We start from the raw sequence: 19,613 nt of genomic DNA on the forward strand, positions 1-19,613 counted from the left end.
CCTCTTTCATTGGTGGTCAGCGAGAGGAGCATAGCACGTGGCGGCCCTCCAACGGTCTGAGGGACAGTGAACTGGCCCCCTGTGTAAAAAGTTTGGGGACGCCTGCCCTCCAGGATTCCCATGCCCTTTAGTTAAAAGCTCGAGGGTGTCTAACATCCAGGCGGGATCATCCAAGGTCCTGGTTTCCTCGTGTCCCACTGTCTCATTCCTTCTGAACCTGCTCTTCATCTTTACCTCCAGTACAACCTCCTGATCCACGCGAGCCCTCAGACCCCTTCCAGCCCTGCCAGCCTCCCGGTTCGGCAGGGTTTCTATAGTAAGCCACATCAGCCAGGCTGGACCTAGCACCCAAGATGGCCTCGTTCTCCCTGACAGAACCTGAGCGACAACCCTCTCTTCTTCTTCTTTGACTCCTAAGGCAAACTCAGCTTAAAGAGGGGAAAAAAAGAATAAAGTCCCCTCCCTGGTGTTTGGCCTAGCTTTGCCTCTTTGTAGCTGTATGACGGACATTTTTCTCGACTTACCTGGATTTACTTCCGCATCCTTTCAGACACCTAATCCATGTTAGGTAAGCATTAATAAAACCTCCTATTTCCCTCAGGACGGAGTAACTAATACCGTCCCACACTTCTGTCTCCTCCTAAAGCACTGAGACCTCTAATTCCATTCTCCCAGTCAGCCCATTTCCTACCTGGGGCAATCGGGAGGTCCCCCTCACGTTCTTCTAAAAGCAAAATGAAACAAAAATAAACCTCTCTAGCAGAACTCTCCAGCTACAAGTCTTTGCCCTTCTTCACGGTGAAAGCCTTTTTAGTATGTATTTCATTTAACTCCTAAATCGGGATCAAAACGTAGATACCATCTCTACCTTGGAAAACTACCTCGGGTTGAAGAAACAAACTTTAAAGCAGTTCCTGGGGCAAAGCTATCCTAACACCACTTTTCACAGCTAGTTGTGAAAACCACTCAGAATGGCCTGTGGAGCTCTGCAGTAGGCCCCTTGGGCTCCCACAGCCAAGGCTGAGGCTACGTAACTGACCTTAGGCTCCTTATTCTAAGACAGGATCATCGCAAAACCCATGTTTTAAAATGTCTGGTAGCCAGGTGCGGTAGCTCAGGCCTGTAATCCTAGCACCTGGGGAGGCTGAGGCGGGTAGATCACAAGGTGAGGAGCTCGAGACCAGCCTGGCAAACATGGTGAAACCCTGTCTCTACTAAAAACGCAAAAAAGTTAGCCAGGTGTGGTGGCACATACCTGTAGTACCAGCTACTCAGGATGCTGAGGCAGGAGAATCGCTTGTACCCAGGAGGCAGAGATTTCAGTGGGCCGAGATAGGTGTGGTGGCACATACCTGTAGTACCAGCTACTCAGGATGCTGAGGCAGGAGAATCGCTTGTACCCAGGAGGCAGAGATTTCAGTGGGCCGAGATGGTGCCACTACACTCCAGCCTGGGCAACAGACTCCATCTCAAAAAATACAATAAAAAATAAAATGTCTGGTGATGGGAAATGCCAACGAGTTTTCCTCCCTTCATTCCTGCTGAGAACATTATTTTTGGAGTTTTCATCTTAGTTCCTCCATTAGATTGTAAATTCTTTAAGGATTAGGCATCCAAATCAACTGTTACAGTTCATTTTCAATGAAAACCACATTAGCTCTACTTCCTATTAAAACATGGTAACACCTAAAATTTTCCAAATAAGCGTCAATTTATATGAACTCTAAACATTAAAGCTTCCAAATTACATATCTAACAGGGTTGGATTACAGTTTGGGTTAATGAAAAACAAAGTTACTGACTTCTTTTGGAACAACATAGAATAGCAGTTGTACAACTTCATTTAGCTTGGACTTCTCCCCAAATGAGTTTGGGGTAAACATAGCCTCTCAGATAAGTCTAGAGCAGACACAGCAAACTTTTTCTGTAAAGTGCCAGGTTGTAAATATCTTAGGTTTTGTAAACCATACTGTCTGCTTATTTAACAACCCTTTACAAATGGAAAAAAAAAAAAACACTTAGTTCATAGTCATATCAATAAAGGCTGCAGCAGCATGTAGCCCACAGGCTGTAGTTTGCCAATCCCTGGTCTAAAGAATTGGGACAGGCAGGGCATGGTGGGGCTCATGCCTGTAATCCCAGCACTGTGGGAGGCTGAGGTGGGTGGATCATCTGAGGTCAGGAGTTTAAGACCAGCCTGCCCAACATGGTGAAACCCCGCATCTAACAAAAATATAAAAATTAGCTGGGTGTGGTAGCACGCGCCTGTAATCCCTGCTACTCGGGAGGCTGAGGCAGAAGAATCATTTGAACCCTAGAGGCGGAGGTTGCAGTAAGCCGAGTTGGCGCCACTGCACTCTAGCCTGGTCAACAACAGCAAGACTCTGTCTCAAAAAAAATAAAAAAAAAAAAAAAGAATTGGGCAGCCAGCATAGTGGTGGCTCTTGCCTGTAATTTTAGCACTTTGGGAGGCCAAGGCAGTCAGACACTTGAGCCGAGGAGTTTGAAACCATTCTGAGCAACATAGCAAGACCTGTCTCTAAAACAAAGAATTGGGCTATGAGAGCTTTTATACCATGCCTTTTTTGTTTTTTGATTCTCACAGTCCTGGAACAAGCCTCAAGGCACAACATGCATTTAATATATATTTGAATGGTTGATAAAAGTAAGCCAGGTATTGCAAAGCACATAATAGAGGAAAAGAAAACACTACAAAACTTCATGAGCATGTATTGTTTTCTATCAGGCACCGTGGTTATCTCAGCCCATTTTTCTAATCACAGGCATTAGTCCTGTCACCCAGTGAGGTTCTTTCAAACGAGCTGACCTTAGACTTTCAGGAACTTCAGTCAAAAAGGAGACCTTTTTTTTTTTTTTTTTTTTTTTTAAGAAAAGTTGGAAATAGCCTTTTATTTAAATATGAGAAAAAAATTAGAATTAAGTACAGTAAGATTATTTTTTAAAAAGCAGACAAGTTAGGACAAACAGTTTATTATCAAAATAAACACTTTTGTATAAAAGCATTACAGATCAACAGTTGTATTTACACTTATCGATTCATGGTCCAATCATGCATCAAACACTGAATGGGTCAGCAATGGTTTACACATGCAAGTAAATCGGACACACAAACACTTAGATTCCTCCTCTACCAAATAACTTGATTAATGCAAAGAGGCGGGGGAATACCGACACAGGAAACCTGCCCAGAAACTAGACTGGCAGAGATGTTAGGTTAACTGCTGAAAGTTACATCTCCAAAAAGGCACTTCTCATTCTTACAAAAGTGCTTAAAATCTAAACTTAAACCCTGCGCCTAGGTTTATAAATTTTCAAGAAACTGTAAAGAACCACAGACTAGTTTTTAATATCAAGTTTCCAAGCAAAATTGTCCAAGAATTTATTTGCAGTACCTTACATGTAAACTGAAATAAACTTGGCAAACTACAATCATACTAAAGTTTTACACCGAAAATTCAAACCGGCCTCCTCGTAATTTCCAGATAGCTTTTCTATTACAATTTTAAGTATTACTTGCCCACCAACCTTTGAATCATGATTGTGTAAGCTAGACGCACCACTTACCCTTTGGGCACAAGAAATTAGCAGAAATAAGTCTCAACTGTGACAACAACTTGTAACATAAGCACAACACATGGGTTTGAAAGGCATCTGAAGTCACATACTCCAATCTGCAGCAATCATCTAATTTCTCCACATGGTTTTAAGACTTTTGTGCCTTGACTCTATTAAAAATTTCAACTAGTATGAATGCTAAATCATACTTGTTTTTATGTAAACAAGTTAGAAGGCTGTTCCCTGAAATTCTCTAGCTGGTTAATACTCATCACTGTGTTTCTAAGTGCTTTGCTTTTATGAGGGCTATTTCAACACCAAGTAAATAAAATACGCTTTCATAAAACTATACTTTAAAAGAAATTACAAAACTAAGCAGCTAGAGAGGACCGCTGGAAATGGAGGGGAATGCTATGGGGGGAGGGGGTTGGGAGCAGAAAAGAAACTGCAGGAAGGCAAAGCGTTAACTAGTAATAGACCTTCCGTGACGCTCCAGAAACACGTCTACTGAGATTACCTTGATTGGAGTTTCTTATAAAACAGGCTGACCCTCAAGATCCTTGACTCAGAGGTTTCAGTGAAAAACCTGGAAACTTTAACAAGAAAGATTTGAGAAGCAGAAAGCAGGCCGTGAATTTTCCAGATATTATGCTTGCATTTCAAATTCCTGTTTCAGACTGTGGAAGAGAAAAGGAAACATGTCAGGACATAAGTTTTCAACCAAATAATTCTGTTTTGAAAGCCTAAATCGTGCCGGGCATGGTGGCTCAAGCCTGTAATCCCAGCACTTTGGGAGGCCGAGGCGGGCGGATCACGAGGTCAAGAGATCGAGACCATCCTGGTCAACATAGTGAAACCCCGCCTCTACTAAAAATACAAAAAATGAGCTGGGCATGGTGGCGCGTGCCTGTAATCCCAGCTACTCAGGAGGCTGAGGCAGGAGAATTGCCTGAACCCAGGAGGCGGAGGTTGCAGTGAGCCGAGATCGCGCCATTGCACTCCAGCCTGGGTAACAAGAGCGAAACTCCGTCTCACAAAAAAAACAGAAAGAAAGCCTAAGTCATTTTTAATAGCATTTTTATTGAGTTATGACTTAACTATGGTCAAGTGTACGCATCTTCAAGTACACATACGCACCTACCCCCTCCACGTTACCACCACCCAAGTGAAGACAGAAAATGTTCCTAGCCCCTCCTGTCCCCACCCCTTTCCAGTCAGTCTCCACCCTACCAGAGATAACCACTCATTCTGACGTCTGTCGTCTTTGCATTATGACATAAATGAATATAAGATTCAGATGTGGAAAACAGAAAAAAAAATGCCCATTACCTTTTCAAGTAGGCATGCACATTCCCAAAGCCATGATATTTGGCTAAATACACAAGGACCCCAGTTGCACACCGTCCATCTCGCTGCCGGCAGAAACTGCAGTTGCAGATTCCTCGACAAGGTGGGCAATGCCAGTTCTGAGGGGCGATTGTCAAACGGCACAATTAACTTAAACCTTAACTTCCCCACCGACTTACCTACATCACATTTAGCCCCTTTTTTATGGCTAAAACTTTATAATATGATTAACATGCATTAGTTATGCCTAATGCTTCCTTCTAGCAGTGTTACAAGCAGCTACTAGGGATAAATGGAGCAGCAGCTTCCCAGGGACAATTCAGACCTGAGTGGAAGCAGCTCATTCCTATGCAGCACTATCACTCTGAATTAATTTCTGTTCTGAATTAAGAGCAACCCATAACAAAAAGGGCTCCACCCCTTCACCGATGCCTTTTTTCTGGCCTCATCACAGTTTGTGGCTAATCTTCAAGCCCACAGGATCAACCTACCGGATCAAGCAGAGCATCCCTGACCTCTTCACCATAACGGTTTCGAAGGCAGGGTCCACAGAACTGTCCTCGAACGCCACAGCAGTTTGGGTTTCTGCAGTTTGTTTTGGTATCAATAGTCTTCTGACGGCATTGATGACAAGTAGAGCCCTACAAATAAGCAATTAAGAAAAAAAACCAAAAAGCCCTGTTTTTTAACAGAGAAAATGGCATATTTACAGAATGTCCCTCTTCATACTACAGTCCGACATTTTATCTTTGAATCTCTGCATACACATGTACATGCCAGAGTGTGAAAAATAACGCAGCCAGATGCGGTGTTTCACACCTGTAATCCCAGCATTTCGGGAGGCTGAGGAGGGTGGATTGCTTGAGCCCAGGAGTTCGAGACCAGCCTGGGCAATGTGGGGAAACCCGCATCTCCACTAAAAATACAAAAACTAGCCTGGCATGGTAAAACAACTTTTCTTCGAGAAATGGTGTTTTTAAAAAATAATCTACCCTTGCCGGGCGCGGTGGCTCAAGCCTGTAATCCCAGCACTTTGGGAGGCCGAGGTGGGTGGATCACGAGGTCAAGAGATTGAGACCATCCTGGTCAACATGGTGAAACCCCATCTCTACTAAAAATACAAAAATTAGCTGGGCATGGTGGCGCGTGCCTGTAATCCCAGCTACTCAGAAGGTTGAGGCAAGAGAATTGCTTGAATCCAGGAGGCGGAGGTTGCGGTGAGCCGAGATCGCGCCATTGCACTCCAGCCTGGGTAACAAGAGTGAAACTCCGTCTCAAAAAAAAAAAAAAAAAAAAAAAAAAAAAAAAAAAAAAAACTACCCAAATCCATTTTTATCTTCGGTGCACCACGACACCCCGCCACCTATCTATGTATATACATATAATAGACATGCAATAAATATATGTTGAATGAGTTGATTTCTCAATTAGGAGAGAAGCTTTGCCATGACTACAGATTTACTAAGCAGATAATTCCACTGTGAAAGAGGGCTAAATCCCAGAGATACTGTAAAACTTTTCCTTCCTTATGTGAAAAAAACATACAGGAACACATTTCACATGCTGAACCCTCTAGAACCTGGGCAATGCTTAGGAACAGAAGCGCTCTTCCTCTCACAGATGTTTATATTCTCAGGTGTCATTCAGAGGCTCTCACCAGTGAACGGTTATAGATCTTCTCTCGAGAGTTGCTGCAGATGTTCTCCAGATCGTCCTCTGTAATTTCTTCCACTGGGCGAATGACATGCGGAAGGGTCAGGGATGACCTGGAGCGACGACTTCTGGGCACGTCGACTTCCTGCATTACAGGGAATAGAAAAACAGAGCTGAGCTTCAACACGGAGTCAAACAGACTCAAAACTGAACAACAAAGATTCCAACATGAAACACAAGAGATTCAGAACTGGCTCTCCCCAGCTCTCAATCTCAGATACATGACTTGTCATTTCTTCACACAAAATTCAACTTGGAAATCTCTCCTAGAGCTTATGGTAGGAGAACAAGCCATATGCTTACTGCAGCAATAACTGGACATTCTGGAAATGATGCCTACAACGAAGAAGAGATGAAGAAAACCCAATTCTTGCCTGCTAATAAAATTACCAAGTAAGCTTCTGTGATGTTTACAATTCTGAACGGTTAAAGAAAAACACTGAACTATGGATCGCCTAGCGTTGAGGATGTGTGTGTCCCTGCGCTGTGTATGATGCCAGGCCTACAGAAGATGAGAATCAGAAAAGCAAGCACCAACGCGGAGAACTCACGTTCATGTAGCTGTCCATGGTCTTCCTCTTTCTCACCAACATGTACTTATCCTCTTCCTCCTCCTCCTCCTCCATGGGTAGGGTGTCAACGGACCCGAGGATCCGGGTCCTTGACCTGGTGAGAGGACGAGCTCTCCGTTCAGGGTTTCTCCTGGACGCAGCACCTGGGAATGTACGCCTTCGAGGTCTCCTTGATTGCTAAGCAAAGAAGCACGCATAATGGAATCCATTTATTCCACAGTAAAGAGAAGCAGTACTTTGGGGAATCCATACCTTCTCCTTCAGGATGTTTTCAGTCAAGAGAGCTCTGTTTTTTTTTTTTTTTTTTTTCATTTTCTTTGTCCTTTACATAATGCATGGCAAAATGAGCCTAAAACCTATATGGTCATCTTAGTTTTGCTTTTGTAATACCAAGCCCAGTTTCTTTAAACTTGAGAGACGAGCTATTTATTCTTTTACTTAATGAAGATGTAAGAAATAATCTTCTGTTCTTAAAAAACACAAACTTTTCACTGATGCCTCTTGGCCCTGTAGAAACACACTCAGTTTCTACACTGCACAACAGAGGGGTATCTGTCTGGTTTCCCTCTTCCCTTCTTTCCTATCCTCAAGGGGAAGGCAGGAAAAATGAGTCTTTCCTATCACAGCAGACACACCAAATCCTCGGGTTGTACCAGCTTAATTCCTCAGAATGCAGTCATATATGACACCAAACTATGACTTGGTAAGAAATGGTGGTTTTAATTTCATTCTCCAATTTTAAAAACATCTATTGCACATTTACCATGTAGGAGGAATGTGCTCATGCTGGAGAACAGGAAAAAGTTTTCAATCTTCATTACCTGCCCTTGAGGGGCTTAGTCTAGCGGAGAAGGAAAGAAATAACCAATCAAAAGGGATTTAGTGCCATAGGAGCACAGCAAGGGGAGACCAAACTGCCCAGGATTCAAGGAGGATCATCCAGAAATCTCTCAAGGGGTTTCCTCTAGGTCCCCTTCGTTTGTCTAGAAGACCACAGAAGTTAAAAAATTAGATTTTTAAATACAACACAAATCTACCTGAGGTGTGCCCAAAACACTACTCGTATATAAACAAGGACTGGTACTTACTGAGTTGGAGCCTGGGAGGGAATGTCTTCCAGGGAACGAGCCAGGGAAGCTTTCTAACTCAGACATGAGTTTTGCAAGCTAAAAAGGGAGGAAATTAAACTGATATCATTGGCTTAGAGTACCTGCTGAAAATGACCAACTAACTCGTGGAAAACACTCAAGCACATTTCACGGTTTTATATTTGATAGCAAGTTGACACACTCAAAGTTTCTGATTTCCCCTGTACACTTAAGTAGGCCTTTAACAGATTGAAAAAACGTAGTTCAGGGAAAGAAACACATTTTGAGGCACGCATTAAAGACCTCACAGGTAAGCCCAGGAGAAAGAAAATGGGGTACTTTCTAGACATTCAGGATGAAGTAGCCGCTAACAGGTTTACCGAAGCCAGAACAAAGAACACTTAATTAATTTGTAACATGTCTTGTGATGTACCTTACATTTGAAAAACAGCATTTTGAGAAACAAAACGTACATTCTTTGGGTGTTATTATGCCCTGTGACCTTGCAGCTGGGCAGCAAGAAAAACAGGAGTCTTGAGATGCCTGGGAAGCTTGCTGAGAATGCAGGGAGAATAGATAAGGTAGGTTTTACAAGGAGCTAATTAATTTTAAGCAGAGCTGGAGATTAAGTTTTATATTAAACAACAGCACAATTTATTATATCGCAATTACAAATTATAAGGTTTTGTTTTTACTATTACATTATTCCCTTCTTCAAACAAAAATAACCTTTTATTTGTGTAACAGAAAAAAAAATTAACTTTTTTTGTGTGATGGAACAGATTTAAGTAATGAGTCCCTTAGAGGGGAAAAATTAGTTCTAACACAAAGTCAGATACCTACCATTGCTTTGTTTTGCTTTATATTTAAAGCCCTTTTCTCCAGAAAATTCATCCCACTTTCATCTTCGGAATCGGAGTTGGAATCAGTCACAGAATTCTCAGAGGACTGTGGGAGCTCTGCTTTTTTGTTGGTTGCTCCCTTGGTACTTCGAGCTGGAAACTTCATGGCCACCCTGAGAGGTCCAGAGTGCCTGCACTGGCTGCGGGTCCTACAGCCTTCCCGAACTGACTGCAGCCTCTAATCACAACAATTGAGTCATTAGGACTTGATCAGCAGACAAGCTCCATCAGTATGACTACAAAGTTCCTTTTGAACAAGACACTTGTATGAAATGAACTTTAACTGGACATTGACACCCCTGGGTAACAAAATCAAGAACCACAAAGAGTACAACAATAAACAGAGTGCAGTTTAACTCCATGTAGCCTATCTGGACCACATTATTATAAGCTATTTTCCCGGTCCCTAGGCCCGTGGTTCTGAGCCATTTTTTTAAATGTTAAAATTCCTACCAACTGCTTTTCATTTCTTTAAAAACAGATCTTTATGTATTTTAAAAGAATTCTTACAAAAGCAAATGTATTCTCCCGGCTGGACACAATGGCTCACATATGTGATCCCCACACTTTGGGAGGCTAAGGCAGGTGACTTACTTGAGCCCAGGAGTTTTGTGACCAGTCTGGGCAACATGGTAAAACCTCGTCTCTGCCCAGAGGAAAAAAAAAAATTAGTCAAGCATGGTGGCACATGCCTGTGGTCCCAGCTACTTGGGAGGCTGAGGTGGGAGGATGGCTTGAGTCCAGGTGGCAGAGGCTCAGTGAGCTATGTTTGTGCCACTGTACTCCACCTGGATGACAGAGCCAGACCCTGTCTTGAAAAAACAGGGGGAAAAATGTGTTCCCCTATAAATATGGCTTCAATGTTTATGGCAATAAACTATATTAACACATCTCAATTCTCTACTTAAAAAAAAATAAAATACATATAAGATTTACCATTTTAACCATTTTTAAGTTCAATGGCATTAAACATATGCACATTGTTGTACAGCCATCACCACCATCCATCTCCAGAATGTTTTCACCTTCTCCAACTAAAACTCCACCCATACCCATTAAACAGTAATTCCCCATTCCCTCAGCCCCTGGCAACCGTCATCCTATTTTCTGTCTATAAATTTGACTTCTCTAGGTACTTCTCTAATTTACTTTCAGAAGCTCAACATAAAAAAATTTGCAGATTCCAAAAGTAATATAGGTTTTCATCATTAAAAATTTATCAAAATTAGCCATAGGGTAATGTAAATCAAAATCATAATGAGGGATCGGGCGTGGTGACTCATGCCTTTAATCCTAGCACTTTGGGAGGCTGAGGCAGGCGGATCACCTAAGGTCAGGAGTTTGAGACCAGCCTGGCCAAAATGGTGAAACCCCGTCTCTACTAAAAATACAAAAATTAGCCAGGCATGGTGGCGCGTGCCTGTAATCCCAGCTACTTGGGAGGCTGAGGCAGAAGAACTGCTTGTACCCAAGAGGCAAAGGTTGCAGTGAGCTGAGATCACACCACTGCACTCCAGCCTGGACTACGGAGCAAGACTCCATCTCAAAAACAAACAAAATCACAATGAAATACCACTTCATAGTAGCGCTAAAAAGCAAAAGGAGCCTGAGTATGGTGGCTCACACCTCCAATCCCAGTACTTTGGGAGGTCGAGATGGGCAGATCACCTGAGGTCAGGAGTTCAAGCCCAGCCTGGCCAACATGGCAAAACCCTGTCTCTACTAAAAATATAAAAAATTAGCCAAGTGTGGTGGCATGTGCCTGTAGTCTCAGCTACTCAGGAGGCTGAGGCCCAAGACTTGCTTGCACCCAGGAGGTGGCGGTTCCAGTGAGCCAAGATCGTGCCACTGCACTCCAGCCTGGGTGACAGAGAGAGACTCTGTCTCAAAAAAAAAAAAAAAAAAAAAAAACAGTATTAGCAAAAATTTGGAGAAACTGTAACCCTTAAATACTGCTGTTGGTAGGAATGTAAATGGTGTAGCCCCTTTGGAAAACAGTCTTGTCTATTTCTCAAAAGGTTAAACAATTACTACATGACCCACAATTCCACTCCTATATATATACCTAAGAGTAGACATCTACACAAAAACTTGTACATGAGTGTTCACAGTAGCATTATTCATAATAGCCCCAAAAGTGCAAACAATCCACTTATCTATCAACTGATGAATGGGTAAATCAAATGTAGTTGATTCACACAAAAGAATATTCTGCAGGCCGGGCGCGGTGGCTCAAGCCTGTAATCAATCCTAGCACTTTCGGAGGCCAAGGCGGGTGGATCACGAGGTCAAGAGATCGAGACCATCCTGGTCAACATGGTGAAACCCCGTCTCTACTAGAAATACAAAAAATTAGCTGGGCATGGTGGCACGTGCCTGTAATCCCAGCTACTCAGGAGGCTGAGGCAGGAGAATTGCCTGAACCCAGGAGGCGGAGGTTGCGGTGAGCCGAGATTGCTCCACTGCACTCCAGCCTGGGTAACAAGAGTGAAACTCCATCTCAAAAAAAAAAAGAATATTCTGCAATAAAAATTAAGAACTAAGACATGCCACAACATAAACCTTGAGATCATTAATGCTAAGTGAAAGAAGTCAGTCACAAAAGACCACCTATCATATGATTCCTTTTTTATGAACTATCCACAACAGTCTACTCTATTACAACAGAAAGCAGACTGATGGTTGCCAGGAGGTGGAGGTGCTGGTAAAGAATAGGGAATGACTGTTAATGGGTAGAGTCATTTTCTGGAGCGATAAAAATATTCTAAAATTGACTGTGGTAATGGTTGCAGGTTAAGTAAGAAAAAAAAGAGAGAAAAAAAAAACTATTACCCATAAAGTCCCAGAATGTCACTTATAAAGACCCAGTTTTGACATTAAAATATTTCTCAAAGCCAGCAAGGTGGCTCACGGCTGTAAAACCAGCACTTCTGGAGGCCGAGACAGAAAAACTGCTTGGGCCCAGGAGTTTGAGACCAGCCTGAGCAACAAAGTGAGCCCACATTTTTGCAAAAATTTTTTTAAAGTAGCCAGGCATGGTGGCACACGCCTGTAGTCCTAGCTACCGGGGAGGCTAAGAAGGCAGAATAGCTTAAACCTAAGAGGTGGAAGCTGCAGTGAGCCATGATCGCACCACTGCACTCCAGCCTGGGTGACAGAGCAAGACCCTGTCTCCAAAAAGTCTTAAATGCTCACAAACATGTTTTAGTACTTTTAGTGTCCATGGTTTGAGAGACTACAAAACAACAAAAACCCTTCGTGAGTTCCTAATGAATTGGCATTTTATTAATCATGACAGTATCTTCAAAGAACAGAAACGCTGCCCAGAAATCATTCAGTCTATTGACAATATTTGTGTCACATCCCAATCTGCAGACTGGCCGGCCCCCCTGCAACAAACTCCAATAAGCAATGATTTGGACCAGTATCATGAGTGATAAAAAAAACTCCTTGGCCAGGCACTGCCACCTGTATCAATGTTACTCAAGCCGTGGTCCTCAGGCAGTGGATCCATGTCAGACCAGGGAGTTAAAGAGCATGCACTTGATTATCAGTGAATGCATTGCTTCCTTTGTCAAGAAAGTGTTTGGAACAAGAGAATGTCTGCAGAATTAAACAATACGCTCAGAAAGAGTGGGACCGAGGCACAGCATAACAGTGGCAGCAGCGGTTAAAGGTAGCGTGCACAGGAAAAGCCAACCAAGGAGCAAAAGTAGAAGCAAGAAGGGCCCTCAATGTCATTATCTGCACTGGAGCTCCCGTGTCTATGTTATCACAGGTTTTCAAGATGTAGCCACAGATCTACTATAGGACCAACATTTATCAAAGGCCTGCTCTATGACAGGAACTTGGCTGGGCACATGAACTTAAATGCAAATGTAGATAATATTTAGGACTAGTGTGCTTCCCGATAAGGCTGGATTTTTGCGGTCACGAAAATCTGGAGATTGGCCAGTTTTATCTTACCAGTTTCCAAATTTTCAGAGCCTACAAAATATTCATGATTTACAAGTCCAACTACATTTGTAAACACTGTTTTAAGACATGAAGAAAATACTCAAAATTTTGAAAAGTTCAGCAAAGTCTGCTGGCATGACTAAAATCAAAATCATAAGAAAAATTTTTTTTAAATATGTCATGCCTCTAAATGTATCTTACTTCTTGAAACTGGTGAAATTCTCAAACTCACCATTCCATCTTGTATCTCACTCTCTGAGAAACCGCAAAATGATTCATCGTCAGAGTCGGCATGAAAAATACTAGCCAGTTCGTTAGTGACATCTGGCCTTGGTTTCTGTAAAAATCCACAATGGTCTAATACATCTTGCACCTCACTTTCTGAAAAGCCGCAGAAAGATTCATTATCAGAGTCCTCATAAAAAACATTTGCCAGTTCTTCACTGATATCTGACCTGAATTTAGGTTTCTGTAAAATAAATATATAAATGTGGTTGTGCATTTTTTTTCTTTTTCAAGAACCAATTTTCCATAAACCGTGCAGAGAGCAAATCACATTTACAAGTGCACTACAAGAGAACAGCTTTTGTTACAAAGAAAAATGGTTCAGAGGTTTACAAATGATTTCTGAGTTGTTATGGCAAATCATCATGCATGTTAGGTTAGGCGACATTTCAAAAGGATAGAATAAGTAGCTAATCTACCTCCAACAATTACTACCTAGAACCACAGCAAAAAGTGAAATGAAATTATAGTGCATACTGTATTTTCATAACGGCTGTATAGAAATGTAGGCAAAAGCAAGCAGTTTTAATCACGCACAAAGCATCTGGGGCATTTTGAGCACTGCAGACTCAATTCTGTTTATTCTCAGGCAGCACTTACCGTGTTTGCAAAATTATCAGAAGCAAAGCTGTCACAACTGTCATCAGAGGATGATGAGGTTTCCATGGAAATCAACTTCACATATCTGAATTTCTTTAAGTTCTTTACTCTGAGATCTTTCTGCTGCAAATGGAAATATCAATCCTATTAAGTGTGATGCTTACTTTATTTAACTAAAGACATCATTTTTTAGTTTCGTAGGTTCAAACAGCACAGAGTAGACACGTCCATTTATCATACCCTACATAGAAAACGAAGATTGTCAACTGCTACAAAAAACTGTTTCTTTCTTTCTTTTTTTTTTTTTTTTTTTTAGTAAGAAGCAGGATCTCGCTCTGTCGTCCAGGCTAAAGTGCAGTGGTGAGATCATGGCTTACTGCAATCTGGAACTCCTAAGCTCAAGCAAGCCTCCTGCCTCAGCCTCCTGAGTAGCCAGGACTACATGTGCCACCATGCTGAGCTAACTTATTTTATTTTTTTTGTAGAGATGGAGTCTTGCTATGTTGCCAGTTTGTTAGTGTCCCAAACTCCTAGGCTCAAATGATCCTACCGCCTCAGCCTCTCAAAGTGCTTGGATTACAGGAATATGCCACTCTACCTGGACCCAAAAATCTTCAAAATCAAGTCAAATTCTAAGAAGGGATCCCTCTGCAGGAAAATTTAGAAGACATTTATCAATTTCTTCAAACATCTGTAGAGCTACCTCACAACCCATCTTTATGAGCACCCAATCTTTAGCTCTTAGCATTATACTGAGCTCCACAGGAGTTCTGAATACTAAACTCCTAAAATCCAACCTGTTTTTTTTTTTTTTTAAATTAAACTGTACTTCTAAAAGGACATTTCAAAAGTACAAAATGGCAGAATGATTTTTCTCCCTCAGCCAAAATCAAGCTAATGAGGTATTTTTATGTAAGCTTTAGGCTATGTACTGTGATGCTAATTTCACAAACTACAGAAACTGGGCAGGACCTCTACTTCAAGATGGCAGGCTTCCAAGCACGCCCCCTTTCAATCAAGAGGGCTATAGTGATTTCCACACAAGTCCTTACAAAGCAAATACATCAAACCCTTCAACAAATGGTACAAGGAGCCAAGTGAAAGGTCAAACAGCACGCCAAATGCAGGTGGGATACCTGATTACATTTTAGCACTCTATTACTCCAGGCTGTCATTCAGCTTTCTGCTGTCCCTTTGCTATTCAAGACTTAAGTTCTTTAAAATTCTTTTATAAGGTGTAAATTACTTATATAGAAATGCTTCCTTCATTCGTAAATACTGAACAGTTTGGCACTGCTCTGAGAAAACGCAATTGGCATCTATCCTGTGTAAAAAGAATAGAGGTTTGTCATTTCGTAATATTTAACGAGATTTCTTAAGTGTTGCATTAGGTCCTGTGTTTTTATCCTCTTAAGTGGGACCATGGAATAGCAGAAGTGATTCCTTATACTGAAAACTTTGAAAGGGCAAACTCTGCTATAGATTCTACAAAACATGCTAAGATGTGAGATGTCACATACTCAAAACATTCTTGCCTTCCTTCTCTGCCTAACATTAAGAATTTCAGTCTCTTGCAAATAAAGTTATTTTCATGATGATCATACCCTCAACATTCCTAAACCCCTAAGTAAACTCCATCCAATCATCTTAGGAAGTTTTTGCCTTTTGCCCTTTTAACAAGGCAGGGCAATGTTAGAGCTACGAAATATAAAGGTTAGGTGGGGGTGGGGGGTGGCTCACACCTGTAATCCCAGCGCTTTGGGAAGCCAAGGCGGGAGGATCATTTGAGCCCACGAATTCGACACCAGCTTGGGGAACATGGTGAAACCCCGCCTGTACTAAAAATACAAAAATCAGCCGGGTGTGGTGGTGCACACATGTAGTCCCAGCTACTTGGGAGGCTGAGGTGGGACGATCTGCTTGAGCCCTGTAGGATGCAGTGAGCCGTGACTGTGCCACTGCACTCCAGCCTGGGACACTGTGAATGTTGGGAGCTGAAAAGGATCTCCGATCCCATTTCCGATGAAGAAATTCAAGGCCCCAGGAAGTTGTAATAGACTTCAAGATCACAGGGGCAGGAAGGGGAACTCAGTCTGCTATCTTCTTAAACGGCAGTGTTCCTTGCATTACTGCAGGAATTGCCACCAATTACCCATCAATCTACTTGCAAACAGAGGCCTCAGCCTCAAAGACGGCAATCTATTGGAAGCTGTCTGAGAAATATACGCTGGGTTTCAACAGGTCAGAACAAGCCGAGTTATTTACCAGGCAAATGTATCTTTGGAGGAAAAGCCAAAAAAAAGAAGCAAGGCAAATAGTCAAAACTAACTTCTTTGGCAGGTAAGCAGTAACTAATACCATTTATAGTAGGCGTTTTTCGTGCCAGGTACTATATTAACGCTTTCACGTCAGGTCTAATACTTTGCAGCAAAGGTTCTATCGTTATTCTCACATAGCCAATGAGAAAATAGGCTCAGGAAGGCGAAATGGATTATTCAAGTCCCATGGTGGCTCAAATTTAAACCCAGGCAGGTCGGTTTCAAGACCAGCTACACACGGTTTGTTTTCCTCATCCTGAAGCCGATGCCCAGCTCCAGCTATGAAACCACGCCCCATCACACCCACCCCCGCCACCAGTCCTCCCCACACGTGGGTCCCTAACCTCTGAAATTTATTTTAAACGTGTTATTCTCTTCCGTTTCACCCAACCCCCACTCCCGTACCCTCTCCAGGAGCCCGACCCTACGTTCCGGCTTCCGTAAGAGCAAAAAGTAACGTTCCATTCAGAGCAACCTCCTGCAGCTAACAGTAAGGTTGCGGGGTAGGGGTGGAGGAAGTGGGAAACCAGCAAATGGTCGGCGAACGGTTTGGCCCACCCAGCCCTTTAACTGCACTTAACCACCGCCCGGCCTACCGTGGGTAACCCAAGTTCTAGAAGACCGGTTCCCAAGACCTTAAAACTCAAACGCGCTGGCCCTCCGCGGTCAGAAGCGCACGAGGCTCTGGCCGGGCAGGGGAGCTCGCCCAAGGGCCACCCACTGAGCGCGGGTGTAGACGCGGCGAGCCACGCACGGACTCCCAGCTGTGTGCGGGGGAAAGGGCTGGGCGGCTGCGGGACAAACTCCCAGAGGGCAGGCAGGGGGCTCTCCCCGACGGACACAATCGGGACCGGCCAGCCCTCCTGGCTGCTGTCCGGCCTTTGGCGGGCGCACGTGCCTAGGGCTTTCCAAAGCGGCCAGCCATCCTGCACACGACTCAAGTCTCCACGCCGTCCGCACTTAGGGTGTGCATGCCGCGCAGGAACGTCCCCATGGCCCTCAGTTATCCCAGGTGCACGAAATCTGGGGCTTGCCCAAGCGGCCAACGCCCAGCCAGGCCACCAGTTGATAGGCAGCGCTAGGCTGCTGAGTTGGAGAGGGTCGGCCCGCAGCCGACTGCGTCCAGCACCCACCGCGCCCGCCCCTCGGGTTCGCCCGCCCAGCCCTCACCGGCACGCGGCGAGCGTCCATGCTGGCGGCAGGTGCGCAGGCCCGTACTTGGAGCTGGGAGAGCGAAGCAGACGCGCGCTCAGCGGTCCCACAGCAGGAGGAGCAGCAGCAGCGCGGCCGGCAGGCGGGGCGCGCCGACCCGGGCCCGGAGGGGCGGGGCTCAAGCAGTGTTTCCCGCGTTGGGACGCAGGTCCTGCAAGCTGTGGTAACGGCCAGACCCGGGGCAAGACTCGATGGCTCCCTGGAAAAAAAGGACCCCACTATATATTTGACTTCAAAGGATAGCCTTGGCCACTCCTAAAATCCGTTTTTAGAAAGCGGCATTTTAGCGGGTACAAGGACCTCTCTCCTTATGCAGCTGCGCGGTCCTGAGCGAGTGGCGCGAAAATGGTTCGTATTGCCCTGGGGATAGCTGGCTGATTTGCATGAATTCTCGAGGTAGTGGAGGAAAAGGGAAGACTGGTGGGTAATGGGGAGCAGCGCGAGGGTGGCGCCGGTCACGCTGCATGACATTTAGCACTTTCCTTGCTGCGTGCGGTTTACAAGATTTAAAAAATCATGGAATCCAGCACGAACGCCACCCTTCGTAATCTAATTCGCCGCCCCTCGATGTAGCACCTCTTATCTGGGAACCACACCATTATCTGAAGCAATGAAATGAGTTAAATCCTGATCGTTCTTTCCTAAAAGCACAGAAGCCGACTTGTTTACACAAGGCTTGTGGTTTTCAACGTAGAAGAAAAGTCGCAGCAGCTTGATGAAGATATCTATAGTATAGTTAACCGTTAACGATTATTTGTTACGGATAGAAACTAAAGATTGAACAATTACGGCTTGACGATCTTTTCTGTCTTCAGAATTGAGAAATACCATGAGTCAGTGCGAACGAGAAATAGTTTTCATTGCCCTTTTAATCAAACTTGGCATTACAACGAAATAATGAAATAAAGTGAGACTTTTTGTGTGTGTGATGAGCAAAAAACTTGCTTCTAGAAGAAAAAGTAAATTGAGTTTCTTTAGAAGACACCAATTATCCTCTTAATATTTAAAACAAGTTATCGAAATGAAAACATTCGCATTTCCCCCCTCATTTCAAAACTCTGGGGAATAATTAATTCCTTTGCAGTAAGAGAGCGCATGGACACACTAACACACTGTGTTTCTTTCTGGGTGTAATGAATACAAAAACTGTGAGCAAATAAATAATGCCGAGGACAATAGATTGGAAGGAGTCTTTCAGCCTTTCTTAAACATGCCTGCCAGGTGATCACTCTGCCACTCTGCAAGGGACAAAGAGCTCAAGGTCTAGAAGGTGGGTGCCAGGAGGAGAGGCTATTGGTGGGTGGTGAAATTACAGAATTACAGGGCCCTCAATAAGTGTTTGTTGAATGAATAAACATTTGGAAATACAATTTTGTGTCACTAAAGCTAAATATATGAGAATTTGGAATTGCCAGATACATGAAGTAGGGCAAAATTAAGTCACTTTGCCTGTGAAATGTTCTGATAGGGAAATTTTTAGTCCTCCTGGGGGCACAAGATAATAATTTGGTGTATGTGTTTTTTAAGGATAAGATCTCTGGTCAAGGCCGGGCGCGGTGGCTCAAGCCTGTAATCCCAGCACTTTGGGAGGCCGAGGCGGGTGGATCACGAGGTCAAGAGATCGAGACCATCCTGGTCAACATGGTGAAATCCCGTCTCTACTAAAAATACAAAAAAGTAGCTGGGCATGGTGGCGTGTGCCTGTAATCCGAGCTACTCAGGAGGCTGAGGCAGGAGAATTGCCTGAACCCAGGAGGCGGAGGTTGCGGTGAGCCGAGATCGCGCCATTGCACTCCAGCCTGGGTAACAAGAGCGAAACTCCATCTCAAAAAAAAAAAAAAAAAAAAAAAAAAAAATCTCTGGTCTATTCGTCTTTTTAGTAATCAGGAAAATGAAAATTAAAACAAGTGTTACTGGAGGGGGGTCCAGATCCAGACTCCAAGAGAGGATTCTTGGATCTTGACAAGAAAGAATTCAGGGTGAGTCTGTAAAGTGAGAAAGCAAGTTTATTAAGAAAGTAAAGGAATAAAACAATGGCTGCAC

General features: G+C 43.6%; 1 protein-coding gene and 1 pseudogene across 2 annotated transcripts; one reads left to right on the forward strand and one right to left on the reverse strand.

Annotated features, from left to right (window-relative positions):
• CDCA7 (cell division cycle associated 7) lies at positions 1-17,639 on the reverse strand. 2 transcript variants are annotated; one of them, XM_074399459.1, is made up of 10 exons: positions 17,529-17,639; positions 14,041-14,163; positions 13,388-13,624; positions 9,140-9,376; positions 8,297-8,374; positions 7,188-7,385; positions 6,581-6,721; positions 5,415-5,564; positions 4,906-5,042; positions 1-4,253 (listed from the first exon to the last, which is right to left on the reverse strand). In XM_074399459.1, exons 1-10 carry the CDS (start codon positions 17,547-17,549, stop codon positions 4,223-4,225), a joined length of 1,353 nt encoding a protein of 450 aa, XP_074255560.1. In that variant the 5' UTR covers positions 17,550-17,639; the 3' UTR covers positions 1-4,222. The 2 variants fall into 2 exon arrangements, with proteins under 2 accessions (XP_074255560.1, XP_074255559.1); XM_074399458.1 differs by lacking the exon at positions 13,388-13,624.
• Positions 17,548-19,613, forward strand: part of LOC120364249 (cytochrome c oxidase subunit 7B, mitochondrial pseudogene) — a 13,750-nt pseudogene continuing 11,684 nt past the window's right edge.

Source organism: Saimiri boliviensis, chromosome 5, assembly GCF_048565385.1.
Source record: "Saimiri boliviensis isolate mSaiBol1 chromosome 5, mSaiBol1.pri, whole genome shotgun sequence".
Classification (NCBI taxonomy): Eukaryota; Metazoa; Chordata; class Mammalia; order Primates; family Cebidae; genus Saimiri; species Saimiri boliviensis.